Here is a 24,827-nt window from a genome sequence, read left to right on the forward strand (position 1 = left end):
CAATAATTCAGTACTTCCATGGTCAACATTTAATAGATTTGATAAAACGTGGGCCATTAATGACACTAGCCTGGTCCCAGATCTGTTTGTGCTGCCTTGCCAACACCTATGAATGACCATTGGAGTTGGTTATACAGCACAAACAGACCTGGGGCCAGTCTACAGAGATGAGTTGTGTTGAAGGGTGCCAGTAGTACACACACATCACCATAATGTATTCCATCTCAGACTACCCAAAAACACAAGACACATTCCAATGACATAAAGCAGGGAGGACATTGAATGGGAAAAAGTGTAGAAAACAATTAGAATATGCCATTGTATTCACACGGCCTGTATTCACAGGCCTCGCTGGCGCCCTCTAGCCCACAGAGGCTAGAATGATGTCAACAACCGTCTCATCCGAGCTGCGGACCGTCACCTGCATAGTGACACCGTCGGCCAGGGCCAGGCGCGAGCGAACCAGCACGTCATGACCCCCCCGGAACACACCTGGAGGAAGGGAAGGGACATAGAAACTGTCATTCATACCATGGGGGGCTTGCTTCCATCACACTAGTGACAGGAAGTTGAACAAGCTGCCGTGTCAAGGTTAGAAACTGAACTTAACATATTCACGGTAATAAAGGGTACAGAATGAGCCTACAAAACAATTCACAAAGCAAAACAATAATTCAAATCAAGATGCAATAAATAAATGAAACACCCACCGGCAAGGAAGAGGATGTGTGAGTTCTTGTTTTCTGGGACCTTGTCTGAACGCTCGCAGGGCTGCATGCCCAGGAAACTGATGATGTTACCAACAGCCTCTACAGAGACAACAGGGAACAGAGATGTGACCAACAGCCTCTACAGAGACAACAGGGAACAGAGAGATGTGACCAACAGCCTCTGCAGAGACAACAGGGAACAGAGATGTGACCAACAACCTCTACAGAGACAACAGGGAACAGAGAGATGTGACCAACAGCCTCTACAGAGACAACAGGGAACAGAGAGATGTGACCAACAGCCTCTACAGAGACAACAGGGAGATGTGACCAACAGCCTCTACAGAGACAACAGGGAGATGTGACCAACAGCCTCTACAGAGACAACAGGGAGATGTGACCAACAGCCTCTACAGAGACAACAGAGAGATGTGACCAACAACCTCTACAGAGACAACAGAGAGATGTGACCAACAGCCTCTACAGAGACAACAGAGAGATGTGACCAACAGCCTCTACAGAGACAACAGGAAAGAGATGTTACCAACAGCCTCTACAGAGACAACAGAGAGATGTGACCAACAGCCTCTACAGAGACAACAGAGAGATGTGACCAACAGCCTCTACAGAGACAACAGAGAGATGTGACCAACAGCCTCTACAGAGACAACAGGGAGATGTGACCAACAGCCTCTACAGAGACAACAGAGAGATGTGACCAACAGCCTCTACAGAGACAACAGAGAGATGTGACCAACAGCCTCTACAGAGACAGCCTCTACAGAGACAACAGAGAGATGTGACCAACAGCCTCTACAGAGACAACAGAGAGATGTGACCAACAGCCTCTACAGAGACAACAGAGAGATGTGACCAACAGCCTCTACAGAGACAACAGAGAGATGTGACCAACAGCCTCTACAGAGACAACAGAGAGATGTGACCAACAGCCTCTACAGAGACAACAGAGAGATGTGACCAACAGCCTCTACAGAGACAACAGAAGAGATGTGACCAACAGCCTCTAGAGAGACAACAGGAAACAGAGATGTGACCAACAGCCTCTACAGAGACAACAGGAAACAGAGCGCAACAGCCTCTACAGAGACAACAGGAAACAGAGATGTGACCAACAGCCTCTACAGAGACAACAGGAAACAGAGATGTGACCAACAGCCTCTACAGAGACAACAGAGAGATGTGACCAACAGCCTCTACAGAGACAACAGAGAGATGTGACCAACAGCCTCTACAGAGACAACAGGAAACAGAGCGTGACCAACAGCCTCTACAGAGACAACAGGAAACAGAGATGTGACCAACAGCCTCTACAGAGACAACAGGAAACAGAGATGTGACCAACAGCCTCTACAGAGACAACAGAGTGATGTGACCAACAGCCTCTACAGAGACAACAGAGTGATGTGACCAACAGCCTCTACAGAGACAACAGAGAGATGTGACCAACAGCCTCTACAGAGACAACAGGAAACAGAGCGTGACCAACAGCCTCTACAGAGACAACAGGAAACAGAGATGTGACCAACAGCCTCTACAGAGACAACAGAGAGATGTGACCAACAGCCTCTACAGAGACAACAGAGAGATGTGACCAACAGCCTCTACAGAGACAACAGAGAGATGTGACCAACAGCCTCTACAGAGACAACAGAGTGATGTGACCAACAGCCTCTACAGAGACAACAGAGAGATGTGACCAACAGCCTCTACAGAGACAACAGGGAACAGAGAGATGTGACCAACAGCCTCTACAGAGACAACAGGGAACAGAGAGATGTGACCAACAGCCTCTACAGAGACAACAGGGAACAGAGAGATGTGACCAACAGCCTCTACAGAGACAACAGGGAACAGAGAGATGTGACCAACAGCCTCTACAGAGACAACAGGGAACAGAGAGATGTGACCAACAGCCTCTACAGAGACAACAGGGAACAGAGAGATGTGACCAACAGCCTCTACAGAGACAACAGGGAACAGAGAGATGTGACCAACAGCCTCTACAGAGACAACAGGGAACAGAGTGATGTGACCAACAGCCTCTACAGAGACAACAGGGAACAGAGATGTGACCAACAGCTTCTACAGAGACAACAGGGAACAGAGAGATGTGACCAACAGCCTCTACAGAGACAACAGGGAACAGAGAGATGTGACCAACAGCCTCTACAGAGACAACAGAGTGATGTGACCAACAGCCTCTACAGAGACAACAGGGAACAGAGAGATGTGACCAACAGCCTCTACAGAGACAACAGAGTGATGTGACCAACAGCCTCTACAGAGACAACAGAGAAATGTGACCAACAGCCTCTACAGAGACAACAGAGTGATGTGACCAACAGCCTCTACAGAGACAACAGGGAACAGAGAGATGTGACCAACAGCCTCTACAGAGACAACAGAGTGATGTGACCAACAGCCTCTACAGAGACAACAGAGAGATGTGACCAACAGCCTCTACAGAGACAACAGGGAACAGAGATGTGACCAACAGCCTCTACAGAGACAACAGGGAACAGAGAGATGTGACCAACAGCCTCTACAGAGACAACAGGGAACAGAGAGATGTGACCAACAGCCTCTACAGAGACAACAGAGAGATGTGACCAACAGCCTCTACAGAGACAACAGAGTGATGTGACCAACAGCCTCTACAGAGACAACAGAGAGATGTGACCAACAGCCTCTACAGAGACAACAGAGAGATGTGACCAACAGCCTCTACAGAGACAACAGAGAGATGTGACCAACAGCCTCTACAGAGACAACAGAGTGATGTGACCAACAGCCTCTGCAGAGACAACAGGAAACAGAAATGTGACCAACAGCCTCTACAGAGACAACAGGGAACAGAGAGATGTGACCAACAGCCTCTACAGAGACAACAGAGTGATGTGACCAACAGCCTCTACAGAGACAACAGAGAGATGTGACCAACAGCCTCTACAGAGACAACAGGGAACAGAGATGTGACCAACAGCCTCTACAGAGACAACAGGGAACAGAGAGATGTTACCAACAGCCTCTACAGAGACAACAGGGAACAGAGAGATGTGACCAACAGCCTCTACAGAGACAACAGGGAACAGAGATGTGACCAACAGCTTCTACAGAGACAACAGGGAACAGAGAGATGTGACCAACAGCCTCTACAGAGACAACAGGGAGATGTGACCAACAGCCTCTGCAGAGACAACAGAGTGATGTGACCAACAGCCTCTACAGAGACAACAGAGAGATGTGACCAACAGCCTCTACAGAGACAACAGGGAACAGAGAGATGTGACCAACAGCCTCTACAGAGACAACAGGGAACAGAGAGATGTGACCAACAGCCTCTACAGAGACAACAGGGAACAGAGAGATGTGACCAACAGCCTCTACAGAGACAACAGGGAACAGAGATGTGACCAACAGCCTCTACAGAGACAACAGAAGAGATGTGACCAACAGCCTCTACAGAGACAACAGAGTGATGTGACCAACAGCCTCTACAGAGACAACAGAAACAGAGATGTGACCAACAGCCTCTACAGAGACAACAGAGAGATGTGACCAACATCCTCTACAGAGACAACAGAGAGATGTGACCAACAGCCTCTACAGAGACAACAGAGAGATGTGACCAACAGCCTCTACAGAGACAACAGAGAGATGTGACCAACAGCCTCTACAGAGACAACAGAGAGATGTGACCAACAGCCTCTACAGAGACAACAGAGAGATGTGACCAACAGCCTCTACAGAGACAACAGGGAGATGTGACCAACAGCCTCTACAGAGACAACAGGGAGATGTGACCAACAGCCTCTACAGAGACAACAGAGAGATGTGACCAACAGCCTCTACAGAGACAACAGAGAGATGTGACCAACAGCCTCTACAGAGGCAACAGAGAGATGTGACCAACAGCCTCTACAGAGACAACAGAGAGATGTGACCAACAGCCTCTACAGAGACAACAGAGAGATGTGACCAACAGCCTCAACAGGAGGGTTCCCCCATCTGGCGGACCGCGGGCTGAATTTGGCCCGCAGGTGGTGGTACTTGGCTCCCCAAGTATACACACTCCAGGAAATCAACTCCAAGTGATTTTAATTTTGGAAATATTCCCCACATAACACATAGGTCATTGTATATAAATAATAATGATTGGATTTATACAGCGCTTTTCTACCAACTGAGGTAGTCTAAGGACTTTATATAGTAGAGGGAAACTCATCCACCGTCAGTGTTGTAGCTCCACCTGGGAGACGCACAGAGACCATTGTTGTGCCAGAACGCTCACCACACATCAGCTAACAGGTGGAGAGGTGAGGACTGATATACGAGGAGAGGAGTGATATACGAGCGGTGAGGAGTGATATACGAGGTGAGGAGTGATATACGAGGTGAGGAGTGATATACGAGGTGAGGAGTGATATACGAAGAGCGGTGAGGAGTGATATACGAAGAGAGGTGAGGAGTGATATACGAAGAGAGGAGAGGAGTGATATACGAAGAGAGGAGAGGAGTGATATACGAAGAGAGGAGAGGAGTGATATACGAGGTGAGGAGTGATATACGAGGTGAGGAGTGATATACGAAGTGAGGAGTGATATACGAAGTGAGGAGTGATATACGAAGTGAGGAGTGATATACGAGGTGAGGAGTGATATACGAGGTGAGGAGTGATATACGAAGAGCGGTGAGGAGTGATATACGAAGAGCGGTGAGGAGTGATATACGAAGAGCGGTGAGGAGTGATATACGAAGAGCGGTGAGGAGTGATATACGAAGAGCGGTGAGGAGTGATATACGAAGAGCGGTGAGGAGTGATATACGAAGAGCGGTGAGGAGTGATATACGAAGAGCGGTGAGGAGTGATATACGAAGAGCGGTGAGGAGTGATATACGAAGAGCGGTGAGGAGTGATATACGAAGAGCGGTGAGGAGTGATATACGAAGAGCGGTGAGGAGTGATATATGCCAACTAGGAATGAGGGGGATGATTAGGTGGCCATGATGGAAAGTGTCCAGGTTGGGAATTTAGCCTTGACACCGGGGTGAACACCCCTACTCTTATAATAAGTGCCATGGGATTTTGAATGACCAGCCTCTACAGAGCGAGGCGTTACCACCAGCCTCTACAGAGAGAGGCGTTACCACCAGCCTCTACAGAGCGAGGCGTTACCACCAGCCTCTACAGAGCGAGGCGTTACCACCAGCCTCTACAGAGCGAGGCGTTACCACCAGCCTCTACAGAGAGAGGCGTTACCACCAGCCTCTACAGAGAGAGGCGTTACCACCAGCCTCTACAGAGCGAGACGTTACCACCAGCCTCTACAGAGAGAGGCGTTACCACCAGCCTCTACAGAGAGAGACGTTACCACCAGCCTCTACAGAGAGAGGCGTTACCACCAGCCTCTACAGAGAGAGGCGTTACCACCAGCCTCTACAGAGAGAGGCGTTACCACCAGCCTCTACAGAGAGAGGCGTTACCACCAGCCTCTACAGAGAGAGGCGTTACCACCAGCCTCTACAGAGAGAGACGTTACCACCAGCCTCTACAGAGAGAGGCGTTACCACCAGCCTCTACAGAGAGAGACGTTACCACCAGCCTCTACAGAGAGAGGCGTTACCACCAGCCTCTACAGAGAGAGACGTTACCACCAGCCTCTACAGAGAGAGGCGTTACCACCAGACTCTACAGAGAGAGGCGTTACCACCAGCCTCTACAGAGACAACAGGGAACAGAGAGATGTGACCAACAGCCTCTACAGAGACAACAGGGAACAGAGAGATGTGACCAACAGCCTCTACAGAGACAACAGGGAACAGAGAGATGTGACCACCAGCCTCTACAGAGACAACAGGGAACAGAAATGTGACCAACAGCCTCTACAGAGACAACAGGGAACAGAGAGATGTGACCAACAGCCTCTACAGAGACAACAGAGTGATGTGACCAACAGCCTCTACAGAGACAACAGAGAGATGTGACCAACAGCCTCTACAGAGACAACAGGGAACAGAGAGATGTGACCAACAGCCTCTACAGAGACAACAGGGAACAGAGAGATGTGACCAACAGCCTCTACAGAGACAACAGGGAACAGAGAGATGTGACCAACAGCCTCTACAGAGACAACAGGGAACAGAGATGTGACCAACAGCCTCTACAGAGACAACAGGGAACAGAGAGATGTGACCAACAGCCTCTACAGAGACAACAGGGAACAGAGAGATGTGACCAACAGCCTCTACAGAGACAACAGAGTGATGTGACCAACAGCCTCTACAGAGACAACAGAGAGATGTGACCAACAGCCTCTACAGAGACAACAGAGAGATGTGACCAACAGCCTCTACAGAGACAACAGGAAACAGAGAGATGTGACCAACAGCCTCTACAGAGACAACAGAGAGATGTGACCAACAGCCTCTACAGAGACAACAGGAAACAGAGCGTGACCAACAGCCTCTACAGAGACAACAGAGAGATGTGACCAACAGCCTCTACAGAGACAACAGAGAGATGTGACCAACAGCCTCTACAGAGACAACAGAGAGATGTGACCAACAGCCTCTACAGAGACAACAGAGAGATGTGACCAACAGCCTCTACAGAGACAACAGAGAGATGTGACCAACAGCCTCTACAGAGACAACAGAGAGATGTGACCAACAGCCTCTACAGAGACAACAGGAAACAGAGATGTGACCAACAGCCTCTACAGAGACAACAGAGTGATAAGACCAACAGCCTCTGCAGAGACAACAGGAAACAGAGAGATGTGACCAACAGCCTCTACAGAGACAACAGAGAGATGTGACCAACATCCTCTACAGAGACAGAGAGATGTGACCAACAGCCTCTACAGAGACAACAGAGAGATGTGACCAACAGCCTCTACAGAGACAACAGAGAGATGTGACCAACAGCCTCTACAGAGACAACAGAGAGATGTGACCAACAGCCTCTACAGAGACAACAGAGAGATGTGACCAACAGCCTCTACAGAGACAACAGAGAGATGTGACCAACAGCCTCTACAGAGACAACAGAGAGATGTGACCAACAGCCTCTACAGAGACAACAGAGAGATGTGACCAACAGCCTCTACAGAGACAACAGAGTGATGTGACCAACATCCTCTACAGAGACAACAGAGAGATGTGACCAACAGCCTCTACAGAGACAACAGAGAGATGTGACCAACAGCCTCTACAGAGACAACAGAGAGATGTGACCAACAGCCTCTACAGAGACAACAGAGAGATGTGACCAACAGCCTCTACAGAGACAACAGAGAGATGTGACCAACAGCCTCTACAGAGACAACAGAGAGATGTGACCAACAGCCTCTACAGAGACAACAGAGAGATGTGACCAACAGCCTCTACAGAGACAACAGAGAGATGTGACCAACAGCCTCTACAGAGACAACAGAGAGATGTGACCAACAGCCTCTACAGAGACAACAGAGAGATGTGACCAACAGCCTCTACAGAGACAACAGAGAGATGTGACCAACAGCCTCTACAGAGACAACAGAGAGATGTGACCAACAGCCTCAACAGAGACAACAGAGAGATGTGACCAACAGCCTCTACAGAGACAACAGAGAGATGTGACCAACAGCCTCTACAGAGACAACAGAGAGATGTGACCAACAGCCTCTACAGAGACAACAGAGAGATGTGACCAACAGCCTCTACAGAGACAACAGAGAGATGTGACCAACAGCCTCTACAGAGACAACAGAGAGATGTGACCAACAGCCTCAACAGGAGGGTTCCCCCATCTGGCGGACCGCGGGCTGAATTTGGCCCGCAGGTGGTGGTACTTGGCTCCCCAAGTATACACACTCCAGGAAATCAACTCCAAGTGATTTTAATTTTGGAAATATTCCCCACATAACACATAGGTCATTGTATATAAATAATAATGATTGGATTTATACAGCGCTTTTCTACCAACTGAGGTAGTCTAAGGACTTTATATAGTAGAGGGAAACTCATCCACCGTCAGTGTTGTAGCTCCACCTGGGAGACGCACAGAGACCATTGTTGTGCCAGAACGCTCACCACACATCAGCTAACAGGTGGAGAGGTGAGGACTGATATACGAGGAGAGGAGTGATATACGAAGAGCGGTGAGGAGTGATATACGAGGTGAGGAGTGATATACGAGGTGAGGAGTGATATACGAGGTGAGGAGTGATATACGAAGAGCGGTGAGAGTGATATACGAGGTGAGGAGTGATATACGAAGAGCGGTGAGGAGTGATATACGAAGAGCGGTGAGGAGTGATATACGAAGAGCGGTGAGGAGTGATATACGAAGAGCGGTGAGGAGTGATATACGAAGAGAGGAGAGGAGTGATATACGAGGTGAGGAGTGATATACGAGGTGAGGAGTGATATACGAAGTGAGGAGTGATATACGAAGTGAGGAGTGATATACGAGGTGAGGAGTGATATACGAGGTGAGGAGTGATATACGAGGTGAGGAGTGATATACGAGGTGAGGAGTGATATACGAGGTGAGGAGTGATATACGAGGTGAGGAGTGATATACGAAGAGCGGTGAGGAGTGATATACGAAGAGCGGTGAGGAGTGATATACGAAGAGCGGTGAGGAGTGATATACGAAGAGCGGTGAGGAGTGATATACGAAGAGCGGTGAGGAGTGATATACGAAGAGCGGTGAGGAGTGATATACGAAGAGCGGTGAGGAGTGATATACGAAGAGCGGTGAGGAGTGATATATGCCAACTAGGAATGAGGGGGATGATTAGGTGGCCATGATGGAAAGTGTCCAGGTTGGGAATTTAGCCTTGACACCGGGGTGAACACCCCTACTCTTATAATAAGTGCCATGGGATTTTGAATGACCAGCCTCTACAGAGCGAGGCGTTACCACCAGCCTCTACAGAGCGAGGAGTTACCACCAGCCTCTACAGAGAGAGACGTTACCACCAGCCTCTACAGAGAGAGACGTTACCACCAGCCTCTACAGAGAGAGACGTTACCACCAGCCTCTACAGAGCGAGGCGTTACCACCAGCCTCTACAGAGCGAGGCGTTACCACCAGCCTCTACAGAGAGAGGCGTTACCACCAGCCTCTACAGAGAGAGGCGTTACCACCAGCCTCTACAGAGAGAGGCGTTACCACCAGCCTCTACAGAGCGAGGCGTTACCACCAGCCTCTACAGAGGAGACGTTACCACCAGCCTCTACAGAGAGAGCGTTACCACCAGCCTCTACAGAGAGAGGCGTTACCACCAGCCTCTACAGAGAGGCGTTACCACCAGCCTCTACAGAGAGAGGCGTTACCACCAGCCTCTACAGAGAGAGGCGTTACCACCAGCCTCTACAGAGAGAGGCGTTACCACCAGCCTCTACAGAGAGAGACGTTACCACCAGCCTCTACAGAGAGAGGCGTTACCACCAGCCTCTACAGAGAGAGGCGTTACCACCAGCCTCTACAGAGAGAGGCGTTACCACCAGCCTCTACAGAGAGAGGCGTTACCACCAGCCTCTACAGAGAGAGGCGTTACCACCAGCCTCTACAGAGAGAGCGTTACCACCAGCCTCTACAGAGAGAGACGTTACCACCAGCCTCTACAGAGAGAGTCGTTACCACCAGCCTCTACAGAGAGAGACGTTACCACCAGCCTCTACAGAGAGAGACGTTACCACCAGCCTCTACAGAGAGAGACGTTACCACCAGCCTCTACAGAGAGAGACGTTACCACCAGCCTCTACAGAGAGAGCGTTACCACCAGCCTCTACAGAGAGAGCGTTACCACCAGCCTCTACAGAGAGGCGTTACCACCAGCCTCTACAGAGAGAGGCGTTACCACCAGCCTCTACAGAGAGAGGCGTTACCACCAGCCTCTACAGAGAGAGGCGTTACCACCAGCCTCTACAGAGAGAGACGTTACCACCAGCCTCTACAGAGAGAGACGTTACCACCAGCCTCTACAGAGAGACGTTACCACCAGCCTCTACAGAGAGAGACGTTACCACCAGCCTCTACAGAGAGAGACGTTACCACCAGCCTCTACAGAGAGAGACGTTACCACCAGCCTCTACAGAGAGAGACGTTACCACCAGCCTCTACAGAGAGAGACGTTACCACCAGCCTCTACAGAGAGAGCGTTACCACCAGCCTCTACAGAGAGGCGTTACCACCAGCCTCTACAGAGAGAGGCGTTACCACCAGCCTCTACAGAGAGAGACGTTACCACCAGCCTCTACAGAGAGAGACGTTACCACCAGCCTCTACAGAGAGAGACGTTACCACCAGCCTCTACAGAGAGAGACGTTACCACCAGCCTCTACAGAGAGAGACGTTACCACCAGCCTCTACAGAGAGAGACGTTACCACCAGCCTCTACAGAGAGAGGCGTTACCACCAGCCTCTACAGAGAGAGGCGTTACCACCAGCCTCTACAGAGAGAGACGTTACCACCAGCCTCTACAGAGAGAGACGTTACCACCAGCCTCTACAGAGAGAGGCGTTACCACCAGCCTCTACAGAGAGAGACGTTACCACCAGCCTCTACAGAGAGAGACGTTACCACCAGCCTCTACAGAGAGAGGCGTTACCACCAGCCTCTACAGAGAGAGACGTTACCACCAGCCTCTACAGAGCGAGGCGTTACCACCAGCCTCTACAGAGCGAGGCGTTACCACCAGCCTCTACAGAGAGAGGCGTTACCACCAGCCTCTACAGAGAGAGGCGTTACCACCAGCCTCTACAGAGAGAGACGTTACCACCAGCCTCTACAGAGAGAGACGTTACCACCAGTCTCTACAGAGAGAGACGTTACCACCAGCCTCTACAGAGAGAGGCGTTACCACCAGCCTCTACAGAGAGAGACGTTACCACCAGCCTCTACAGAGAGAGACGTTACCACCAGCCTCTACAGAGAGAGACGTTACCACCAGCCTCTACAGAGAGAGACGTTACCACCAGCCTCTACAGAGAGAGACGTTACCACCAGCCTCTACAGAGCGAGGCGTTACCACCAGCCTCTACAGAGAGAGGCGTTACCACCAGCCTCTACAGAGAGAGACGTTACCACCAGCCTCTACAGAGAGAGACGTTACCACCAGCCTCTACAGAGAGAGACGTTACCACCAGCCTCTACAGAGAGAGACATTACCACCAGACTCTACAGAGAGGCGTTACCACCAGCCTCTACAGAGACAACTTGGAGATTTTACTTGTCACACTGTAGCCCCCCTAGATACAACCTGCCTTCAGTGTGCCTGTGTCCAAATACACATATTACTCACACTGATTTAAATATGTAGCAGTGTCATAAGATAAATATTATCAACAAGATCATTTAACGTTAAGTCAGTTCCAACTCCAGACCTGGGTCAAATACATAGTTCAAACACTTTCACGAGGCCAGTTCCATTGGGTTCTATTTAAAGACTGAATTATGGTTAGAAATAGCCCATTTCATGCCTCACAAACAAGCTCAAAAGGCTTTAAGTGAGTCACAATGGAAAGAGAAAAGTATGGAGAAAATCAATACGACTGTTAATGATGGTATTTCTATGTATGGGAACCACTGATCTAAAACACAGTGTACTTTGTGAGCTGTTTCAATGTTGGGGGGATAAATCCAAAGATCCTGATTGAACTAATTACCATCTAACGTTCTGACAGAGGCCAGGGCGAATGTCTCCTCCTTCTCAAAGTCGTCTCCCACCTCGTCCCAGGCTGCGGCAAAGTTAGGCTTTAACACCTTCTGGATGTGGTCTGCTACGGTCACCTCCAGGTCTTCCAGCTGGGAGGGGCAACGGTGGGGAGGGTAGAGGAGAGCAGAGAAGGTAGAAAAAGGCGAGAATAGAGAATTTAGGCAAATGACGGTAAACAAGAATTATTTTTGGGATAAATGAGTTTAGAGATTTTAAAAATAGGTTTTATATTTATATACCACATATTCATCATCGTAACCGTCGTCATCGGGCTCTCCTGTGTTGGGGTCGCAGTCTTTCACCAGGTACTTCAGAGTACAGCTGAACGTACAGGACACTGGAGAGCAGAGAACACATTTAATATGACATACAGACGTTACATGACTAGGCTACGTGATGTAAATAACAGTATCCTCAGTGTTTGAAGAAGGCCAGCAGATAAGTGCTTTTCTCTCTCAATGGAAAACCATGTTGTTAGGTGCTACAAGATCCCCATTCAGATTCTTTAGTTCTCTGAGAAGGGTTTTAACAGAGTTACAACACTGACGTCACACTAAGAACTTCAGAGAGCTGCCCTCATGAAAATGGCTTATTTCTCTCTCTCCCTCAGAGGTTTAATAAAGGTAACCTGCGGTGGGGTCATCTTCAGGCAGTCTGACCAGGCTGTAGCAGGAGCCAGGCTGGCTGTAGGGCAGGTTAGCAGCAGGGACGTAGTGGAGAACCTCGTAGGCCTCCGACGGCTCCATCTGAACCATAACCTGAAGGACAACAACACAGTGGACTTCCACTTAATACATTTCTATACATTTAGTCCTGTGTCTTCATGTCAGTGTTGTAGATTTTAAATGTGAGGCACCAAAGATACTTTTCTGTCTACTGTCAATTGAATGGACAATAAAGCTTTATAAAATTAATTGAAAATGATTATGCTTTTCAAACTGCTCAGAGATATCTAGTGTGAGGAGGGGTTAGGGGTGATGCACCCAACTAGACCTCCACACATTGACAATCGCTGTGCATTCTAGGAGACGTGAACTTCCTAAAGCGCACCAGTCACCAGTGTAGCCCTACCTTCTGCAGGAGCTGGTCATTGAGCGTGTTGGTGCAGTCGAACTGGAACACCATGTGTCTGGCGAAGGTGTGCTTGACGCAGCGCACCACATACTCAGTCTCCGCCTCGGTCAGCTGCACCGCCTCCGACGTCTTGAAGAGAGAACCCAGGCCCTGGAATTCTGGGATGGCTGCCAGTTGTTCTGTTGACAGGAGGAGGAGAGATTAGAGGCCCAGTCAGGGGCGGAAATCCCGGGGGGGGGACACACGACCCCCCCATCCTGGGAAAAATATGATTTGTCCCCCCCAATATATCACTGAAACATAACTATGTAATTTAAATAATATTAATAATACGCAATGAAAGCAATTGTGCTGATTATAGACACTTAATAGCGCGTTTTTAAGTTTCAAAAGATTGCGACCCCCCCACCCTTTGCCTCACAATGGTTTGATCCACTGCCAGTACCTTAGCTTGCTAGGTAACAGAGAGGTCGTATCTACTGTCTGAAAGGCACTCAATGCACGTAACTGACGTGAGGTTAATCCAGTCAATCGCGCACACACACTAGCTGAATATGCAGAGCTAGCGCGCAAATATTAACTATTAAGCTAGCTAGTACCTATTCCATTTATGTGGCGTCGTCAAAGATGGAATCTTTGCTATCGTCAATTTATTCCAAGATCAGCATGCAGATGATGTAAGTTAGTGCTTCAAAGTCCCTGTGATAAGGTTAGCGATAAACTGAAATCCAAACTGAACAGAACTACACTCTCTTCTACCATTGTCTTAAATATATTTAATGGTCTCGTTGCAAAAGCTAAATTGTCGCAAGGGAACTTTTATTTATTTATTTATTTTATTTCACCTTTATTTAACCCGGGTAGCAAAGATTATAGCAAACACCACTGAAACTGAATTGGTGCTCGCTAGCTTTGCAAATTCAGCTATTGTTGGAAGCCAGCCAATATGAAACAAACTATTAAAATTACAAAAGGTTGCAGCATAAATGGTGAACTCATACAGCTGTCAACTCTTGTCATTTTAATCCGTTTCACATTTGCTAGCTACCTTTTAGATCGAAGCCCAAATAGAATGATTGAAGATGATAGAAGCCCATCTCCTACTGTAAATAACCTACACACTGTGTTGTGTGTGTGTAGCCAGCCAGCCAGGTAGAAAAATGGCTGAAAAATAAAAGACGGACATCAGAGTATTTTTCAATACACCAAAATGCATAGTAAGAACCCTAGTAGCCTAATATCTCAAAGACTAGTTGATAAAATGTTCATAAGAAAGAAATGAAATTCTAATGGAAATGTTTCACAATGATGTCATTAGGCAGAGCAGGCAACAGATGCCACACAGACAGCAGAGTTGGGGACAGATATGCAGGGACAGACTGGCAGAGACGGGGAGTCTCAGGTAAGTTTGTTGAGTCTTTGTTTGGCAACATTATGAGAGGTTCTCAATTTTTTGGACTTGTAAAATAGGAACATAATTGGAAAATGCCATGGATACCCCCACTCTCAACTTAAACTGGTGACTGAACTAAGATTTGTTAAACGCAATGGTATTGCTGTTGTGATTAGTTGTGTAGTTTTGGGTACCGGTAGTTAGGAGTACGGCAAACACCTTATTTCTTTGTTTCCTCAATATACATTTACCATATTACAATGTAGGCTATGTGTTACAGCACTACTTTTGGTGTCCCCCTCAGGAATTGCTCGAGAAAATGTAATGTAATTGTCCCCTCCAAAGTTGATATCAGATTTTTGCCCCTGGGCCCAGTTCCAAATCCACCCCTAGTCCTAACTACACTGCTCAAAAAAATAAAGGGAACACTTAAACAACACATCCTAGATCTGAATGAAAGAAATAATCTTATTAAAACCTTTTTTCTTTACATAGTTGAATGTGCTGACAACAAAATCACCCAAAAATAATCAATGGAAATCCAATTTATCAACCCATGGAGGTCTGGATTTGGAGTCACACTCAAAATTAACGTGGAAAACCACACTACAGGCTGATCCAACTTTGATGTAATGTCCTTAAAACAAGTCAAAATGAGGCTCAGTAGTGTGTGTGGCCTCCACGTGCCTGTATGACCTCCCTACAACGCCTGGGCATGCTCCTGGTGAGGTGGCGGATGATCTCCTGAGGGATCTCCTCCCAGACCTGGACTAAAGCATCCGCCAACTCCTGGACAGTCTGTGGTGCAACGTGGCGTTGGTAGATGGAGCAAGACATGATGTCCCAGATGTGCTCAATTGGATTCAGGTCTGGGAAATGGACGGGCCAGTCCATAGCATCAATGCCTTCCTCTTGCAGGAACTACTGACACACTCCAGCCACATGAGGTCTAGCATTGTCTTGCATTAGGAGGAACCCAGGGCCAACCGCACCAGCATATGGTCTCACAAGGGGTCTGAGGATCTCATCTCGGTACCTAATGGCAGTCAGGCTACCTCTGGCGAGCACATGGAGGGCTGTGCGGCCCCACAAAGAAATGCCACCCCACACCATGACTGACCCACCGCCAAACCGGTCATGCTGGAGGATGTTGCAGGCAGCAGAACGTTCTCCACGACGTCTCCAGACTCTGTCACGTGCTCAGTGTGAACCTGCTTTCATCTGTGAAGAGCACAGGGCGCCAGTGGCGAATTTGGCAATCTTGCTGTTCTCTGGCAAATGCCAAACGCACGGTGTTGGGATGCACGGTGTTGGGATGTAAGCACAACCCCCACCTGTGGACGTCGGGCCCTCATACCACCCTCATGGAGTCTGTTTCTGACCGTTTGAGCAGACACATGCACATTTGTGGCCTGCTGGAGGTCATTTTGCAGGGCTCAGGCAGTGCTCCTCCTTGCACAAAGGCGGAGGTAGCGGTCCTGCTGCTGAGTTGTTGCCCTCCTACGGCCTCCTCCACGTCTCCTGATGTACTGGCCTGTCTCCTGGTAGCGCCTCCATGCTCTGGACACTACGCTGACAGACACAGCAAACCTTCTTGCCACAGCTCACATTGATGTGCCATCCTGGATGAGCTGCACTACCTGAGACACTTGTGTGGGTTGTAGACTCCGTCTCATGCTACCACTAGAGTGAAAGCACCGCCAGCATTCAAAAGTGACCAAAACATCAGCCAGGAAGCATAGGAACTGAGAAGTGGTCTGTGGTCACCACCTGCAGAACCACTCCTTTATTGGGGTTGTCTTGCTTATTGCCTATAATTTCCACCTGTTGTCTATTCCATTTGCACAACAGCATGTGAAATTTATTGTCAATCAGTGTTGCTTCCTAAGTGGACAGTTTGATTTCACAGAAGTGTGATTGACTTGGAGTTACATTGTGTTGTTTAAGTGTTCCCTTTATTTTTTTGAGCAGTGTACTTCAATATTATAGCCGAATCCACCCCTAGTCCTAACTACTACAATATTATAGCCGAATCCACCCCTAGTCCTAACTACTACAATATTATAGCTGAATCCACCCCTAGTCCTAACTACTACAATATTATAGCTGAATCCACCCCTAGTCCTAACTACTACAATATTATAGCCGAATCCACCCCTAGTCCTAACTACTACAATATTATAGCTGAATCCACCCCTAGTCCTAACTACTACAATATTATAGCCGAATCCACCCCTAGTCCTAACTACTACAATATTATAGCTGAATCCACCCCTAGTCCTAACTACTACAATATTATAGCTGAATCCACCCCTAGTCCTAACTACTTCAATATTATAGCTGAATCCACCCCTAGTCCTAACTACTACAATATTATAGCCGAATCCACCCCTAGTCCTAACTACTTCAATATTATAGCTGAATCCACCCCTAGTCCTAACTACTACAATATTATAGCCGAATCCACCCCTAGTCCTAACTACTACAATATTATAGCCGAATCCACCCCTAGTCCTAACTACTACAATATTATAGCCGAATCCACCCCTAGTCCTAACTACTACAATATTATAGCTGAATCCACCCCTAGTCCTAACTACTACAATATTATAGCCTAATCCACCCCTAGTCCTAACTACTACAATATTATAGCTGAATCCACCCCTAGTCCTAACTACTACAATATTATAGCTGAATCCACCCCTAGTCCTAACTACTACACTATTATAGCCTAATCCACCCCTAGTCCTAACTACTACAATATTATAGCTGAATCCACCCCTAGTCCTAACTACTACAATATTATAGCCGAATCCACCCCTAGTCCTAACTACTTCAATATTATAGCTGAATCCACCCCTAGTCCTAACTACTACAATATTATAGCTGAATCCACCCCTAGTCCTAACTACTACAATATTATAGCTGAATCCACCCCTAGTCCTAACTACTTCAATATTATAGCTGAATCCACCCCTAGTCCTAACTACTTCAATATTATAGCCGAATCCACCCCTAGTCCTAACTACTACAATATTATAGCCGAATCCACCCCTAGTCCTAACTACTACAATATTATAGCTGAATCCACCCCTAGTCCTAACTACTACAATATTATAGCTGAATCCACCCCTAGTCCTAACTACTACAATATTATAGCCGAATCCACCCCTAGTCCTAACTACTACAATATTATAGCTGAATCCACCCCTAGTCCTAACTACTACAATATTATAGCTGAATCCACCCCTAGTCCTAACTACTTCAATATTATAGCCGAATCCACCCCTAGTCCTAACTACTTCAATATTATAGCTGAATCCGCCGAATCCACCCCTAGTCCTAACTACTACAATATTATAGCTGAATCCACCCCTAGTCCTAACTACTACAATATTATAGCTGAATCCACCCCTAGTCCTAACTACTACAATATTATAGCTGAATCCACCCCTAGTCCTAACTACTTCAATATTATAGCTGAATCCATCCACCCCTAGTCCTAACTACTACAATATTATAGCTGAATCCACCCCTAGTCCTAACTACCTCAATATTATAGCTGAATCCACCCCTAGTCCTAACTACTACAATATTATAGCTGAATCCACCCCTAGTCCTAACTACTACAATATTATAGCTGAATCCACCCCTAGTCCTAACTACTACAATATTATAGCCTAATCCACCCCTAGTCCTAACTACTACAATATTATAGCTGAATCCACCCCTAGTCCTAACTACTACAATATTATAGCTGAATCCACCCCTAGTCCTAACTACTTCAATATTATAGCTTAATGCACCCCTAGTCCTAACTACTACAATATTATAGCTGAATCCACCCCTAGTCCTAACTACTACAATATTATAGCTGAATCCACCCCTAGTCCTAACTACTACAATATTATAGCTGAATCCACCCCTAGTCCTAACTACTTCAATATTATAGCTGAATCCACCCCTAGTCCTAACTACTTCAATATTATAGCTGAATCCACCCCTAGTCCTAACTACTACAATATTATAGCTGAATCCACCCCTAGTCCTAACTACTACAATATTATAGCTGAATCCACCCCTAGTCCTAACTACTACAATATTATAGCCGAATCCACCCCTAGTCCTAACTACTACAATATTATAGCTGAATCCACCCCTAGTCCTAACTACTACAATATTATAGCCGAATCCACCCCTAGTCCTAACTACTACAATATTATAGCCGAATCCACCCCTAGTCCTAACTACTACAATATTATAGCCGAATCCACCCCTAGTCCTAACTACTACAATATTATAGCCGAATCCACCCCTAGTCCTAACTACTACAATATTATAGCTGAATCCACCCCTAGTCCTAACTACTACAATATTATAGCTGAATCCACCCCTAGTCCTAACTACTACAATATTATAGCTGAATCCACCCCTAGTCCTAACTACTTCAATATTATAGCTAAATCCACCCCTAGTCCTAACTACTACAATATTATAGCTGAATCCACCCCTAGTCCTAACTACTTCAATATTATAGCTGAATCCACCCCTAGTCCTAACTACTACAATATTATAGCTGAATCCACCCCTAGTCCTAACTACTACAATATTATAGCTGAATCCACCCCTAGTCCTAACTACTACAATATTATAGCTGAATCCACCCCTAGTCCTAACTACTACAATATTATAGCTGAATCCACCCCTAGTCCTAACTACTTCAATATTATAGCTGAATCCACCCCTAGTCCTAACTACTACAATATTATAGCTGAATCCACCCCTAGTCCTAACTACTACAATATTATAGCTGAATCCACCCCTAGTCCTAACTACTACAATATTATAGCCGAATCCACCCCTAGTCCTAACTACTACAATATTATAGCTGAATCCACCCCTAGTCCTAACTACTACAATATTATAGCTGAATCCACCCCTAGTCCTAACTACTACAATATTATAGCTGAATCCACCCCTAGTCCTAACTACTACAATATTATAGCTGAATCCACCCCTAGTCCTAACTACTACAATATTATAGCTGAATCCACCCCTAGTCCTAACTACTACAATATTATAGCCTAATCCACCCCTAGTCCTAACTACTACAATATTATAGCTGAATCCACCCCTAGTCCTAACTACTTCAATATTATAGCTGAATCCACCCCTAGTCCTAACTACTACAATATTATAGCTGAATCCACCCCTAGTCCTAACTACTACAATATTATAGCTGAATCCACCCCTAGTCCTAACTACTACAATATTATAGCTTAATGCACCCCTAGTCCTAACTACTACAATATTATAGCTGAATCCACCCCTAGTCCTAACTACTACAATATTATAGCCGAATCCACCCCTAGTCCTAACTACTACAATATTATAGCTGAATCCACCCCTAGTCCTAACTACTTCAATATTATAGCCGAATCCACCCCTAGTCCTAACTACTACAATATTATAGCCGAATCCACCCCTAGTCCTAACTACTTCAATATTATAGCTGAATCCACCCCTAGTCCTAACTACTACAATATTATAGCCGAATCCACCCCTAGTCCTAACTACTACAATATTATAGCTGAATCCACCCCTAGTCCTAACTACTACAATATTATAGCTGAATCCACCCCTAGTCCTAACTACTACAATATTATAGCTGAATCCACCCCTAGTCCTAACTACTTCAATATTATAGCTGAATCCACCCCTAGTCCTAACTACTACAATATTATAGCTGAATCCACCCCTAGTCCTAACTACTACAATATTATAGCTGAATCCACCCCTAGTCCTAACTACTACAATATTATAGCTGAATCCACCCCTAGTCCTAACTACTACAATATTATAGCCGAATCCACCCCTAGTCCTAACTACTACAATATTATAGCTGAATCCACCCCTAGTCCTAACTACTACAATATTATAGCTGAATCCACCCCTAGTCCTAACTACTACAATATTATAGCTGAATCCACCCCTAGTCCTAACTACTACAATATTATAGCTGAATCCACCCCTAGTCCTAACTACTACAATATTATAGCTGAATCCACCCCTAGTCCTAACTACTACAATATTATAGCCGAATCCACCCCTAGTCCTAACTACTACAATATTATAGCTGAATCCACCCCTAGTCCTAACTACTACAATATTATAGCTGAATCCACCCCTAGTCCTAACTACTTCAATATTATAGCTGAATCCACCCCTAGTCCTAACTACTTCAATATTATAGCTGAATCCACCCCTAGTCCTAACTACTACAATATTATAGCTGAATCCACCCCTAGTCCTAACTACTTCAATATTATAGCTGAATCCACCCCTAGTCCTAACTACTACAATATTATAGCTGAATCCACCCCTAGTCCTAACTACTACAATATTATAGCTGAATCCACCCCTAGTCCTAACTACTACAATATTATAGCCGAATCCACCCCTAGTCCTAACTACTACAATATTATAGCTGAATCCACCCCTAGTCCTAACTACTACAATATTATAGCTGAATCCACCCCTAGTCCTAACTACTTCAATATTATAGCTGAATCCACCCCTAGTCCTAACTACTACAATATTATAGCTGAATCCACCCCTAGTCCTAACTACTACAATATTATAGCTGAATCCACCCCTAGTCCTAACTACTACAATATTATAGCTGAATCCACCCCTAGTCCTAACTACTACAATATTATAGCTGAATCCACCCCTAGTCCTAACTACTACAATATTATAGCTGAATCCACCCCTAGTCCTAACTACTACAATATTATAGCTGAATCCACCCCTAGTCCTAACTACTACAATATTATAGCTGAATCCACCCCTAGTCCTAACTACTACAATATTATAGCCGAATCCACCCCTAGTCCTAACTACTACAATATTATAGCTGAATCCACCCCTAGTCCTAACTACTACAATATTATAGCCGAATCCACCCCTAGTCCTAACTACTACAATATTATAGCCGAATCCACCCCTAGTCCTAACTACTACAATATTATAGCCGAATCCACCCCTAGTCCTAACTACTACAATATTATAGCTGAATCCACCCCTAGTCCTAACTACTACAATATTATAGCCGAATCCACCCCTAGTCCTAACTACTACAATATTATAGCCGAATCCACCCCTAGTCCTAACTACTACAATATTATAGCCGAATCCACCCCTAGTCCTAACTACTACAATATTATAGCCGAATCCACCCCTAGTCCTAACTACTACAATATTATAGCTGAATCCACCCCTAGTCCTAACTACTACAATATTATAGCTGAATCCACCCCTAGTCCTAACTACTACAATATTATAGCTGAATCCACCCCTAGTCCTAACTACTACAATATTATAGCTGAATCCACCCCTAGTCCTAACTACTACAATATTATAGCTGAATCCACCCCTAGTCCTAACTACTACAATATTATAGCTGAATCCACCCCTAGTCCTAACTACTACAATATTATAGCTGAATCCACCCCTAGTCCTAACTACTACAATATTATAGCTGAATCCACCCCTAGTCCTAACTACTACAATATTATAGCTGAATCCACCCCTAGTCCTAACTACTACAATATTATAGCTGAATCCACCCCTAGTCCTAACTACTTCAATATTATAGCTGAATCCACCCCTAGTCCTAACTACTACAATATTATAGCCGAATCCACCCCTAGTCCTAACTACTACAATATTATAGCTGAATCCACCCCTAGTCCTAACTACTTCAATATTATAGCTGAATCCACCCCTAGTCCTAACTACTACAATATTATAGCTGAATCCACCCCTAGTCCTAACTACTACAATATTATAGCTGAATCCACCCCTAGTCCTAACTACTACAATATTATAGCTGAATCCACCCCTAGTCCTAACTACTACAATATTATAGCTGAATCCACCCCTAGTCCTAACTACTTCAATATTATAGCCGAATCCACCCCTAGTCCTAACTACTACAATATTATAGCTGAATCCACCCCTAGTCCTAACTACTACAATATTATAGCTGAATCCACCCCTAGTCCTAACTACTACAATATTATAGCCGAATCCACCCCTAGTCCTAACTACTACAATATTATAGCTGAATCCACCCCTAGTCCTAACTACTACAATATTATAGCTGAATCCACCCCTAGTCCTAACTACTACAATATTATAGCTGAATCCACCCCTAGTCCTAACTACTACAATATTATAGCTGAATCCACCCCTAGTCCTAACTACTACAATATTATAGCTGAATCCACCCCTAGTCCTAACTACTACAATATTATAGCTGAATCCACCCCTAGTCCTAACTACTTCAATATTATAGCTGAATCCACCCCTAGTCCTAACTACTTCAATATTATAGCCGAATCCACCCCTAGTCCTAACTACTTCAATATTATAGCTGAATCCACCCCTAGTCCTAACTACTACAATATTATAGCTGAATCCACCCCTAGTCCTAACTACTACAATATTATAGCTGAATCCACCCCTAGTCCTAACTACTTCAATATTATAGCTGAATCCACCCCTAGTCCTAACTACTACAATATTATAGCTGAATCCACCCCTAGTCCTAACTACTACAATATTATAGCTGAATCCACCCCTAGTCCTAACTACTACAATATTATAGCCGAATCCACCCCTAGTCCTAACTACTTCAATATTATAGCTGAATCCACCCCTAGTCCTAACTACTACAATATTATAGCCGAATCCACCCCTAGTCCTAACTACTACAATATTATAGCCGAATCCACCCCTAGTCCTAACTACTACAATATTATAGCCGAATCCACCCCTAGTCCTAACTACTACAATATTATAGCTGAATCCACCCCTAGTCCTAACTACTACAATATTATAGCTGAATCCCACCCCTAGTCCTAACTACTACAATATTATAGCTGAATCCACCCCTAGTCCTAACTACTACAATATTATAGCTGAATCCACCCCTAGTCCTAACTACTACAATATTATAGCCGAATCCACCCCTAGTCCTAACTACTACAATATTATAGCTGAATCCACCCCTAGTCCTAACTACTACAATATTATAGCTGAATCCACCCCTAGTCCTAACTACTACAATATTATAGCTGAATCCACCCCTAGTCCTAACTACTACAATATTATAGCCGAATCCACCCCTAGTCCTAACTACTACAATATTATAGCTGAATCCACCCCTAGTCCTAACTACTACAATATTATAGCCGAATCCACCCCTAGTCCTAACTACTACAATATTATAGCTGAATCCACCCCTAGTCCTAACTACTACAATATTATAGCTGAATCCACCCCTAGTCCTAACTACTACAATATTATAGCCGAATCCACCCCTAGTCCTAACTACTACAATATTATAGCCGAATCCACCCCTAGTCCTAACTACTACAATATTATAGCCGAATCCACCCCTAGTCCTAACTACTACAATATTATAGCTGAATCCACCCCTAGTCCTAACTACTACAATATTATAGCTGAATCCACCCCTAGTCCTAACTACTACAATATTATAGCTGAATCCACCCCTAGTCCTAACTACTACAATATTATAGCTGAATCGCTCACCCCTAGTCCTAACTACTACAATATTATAGCTGAATCCACCCCTAGTCCTAACTACTACAATATTATAGCCGAATCCACCCCTAGTCCTAACTACTACAATATTATAGCTGAATCCACCCCTAGTCCTAACTACTACAATATTATAGCTGAATCCACCCCTAGTCCTAACTACTACAATATTATAGCTGAATCCACCCCTAGTCCTAACTACTACAATATTATAGCTGAATCCACCCCCTAGTCCTAACTACTACAATATTATAGCTGAATCCACCCCTAGTCCTAACTACTACAATATT

At 45.6% G+C, this 24,827-nt stretch overlaps 1 protein-coding gene across 2 annotated transcripts in view; it reads right to left on the reverse strand.

The window, feature by feature from the left end:
* Positions 1-6: 6 nt before the first annotated feature.
* Positions 7-24,827, reverse strand: part of copg2 (coatomer protein complex, subunit gamma 2) — a 41,661-nt gene continuing 16,840 nt past the window's right edge. For both annotated transcript variants that reach the window (XM_045698465.1, NM_001140234.1), the window contains 6 exon segments: positions 13,512-13,693; positions 13,069-13,198; positions 12,680-12,777; positions 12,391-12,529; positions 711-809; positions 7-492 (listed from right to left, as the gene is read on the reverse strand). In XM_045698465.1, the coding sequence (XP_045554421.1) occupies positions 362-492; positions 711-809; positions 12,391-12,529; positions 12,680-12,777; positions 13,069-13,198; positions 13,512-13,693 (779 nt within the window). In that variant the 3' untranslated portion in view covers positions 7-361.

The sequence above is a fragment of the Salmo salar genome, chromosome ssa17 (genome assembly GCF_905237065.1).
Source record: "Salmo salar chromosome ssa17, Ssal_v3.1, whole genome shotgun sequence".
NCBI classification, from domain to species: Eukaryota; Metazoa; Chordata; class Actinopteri; order Salmoniformes; family Salmonidae; genus Salmo; species Salmo salar.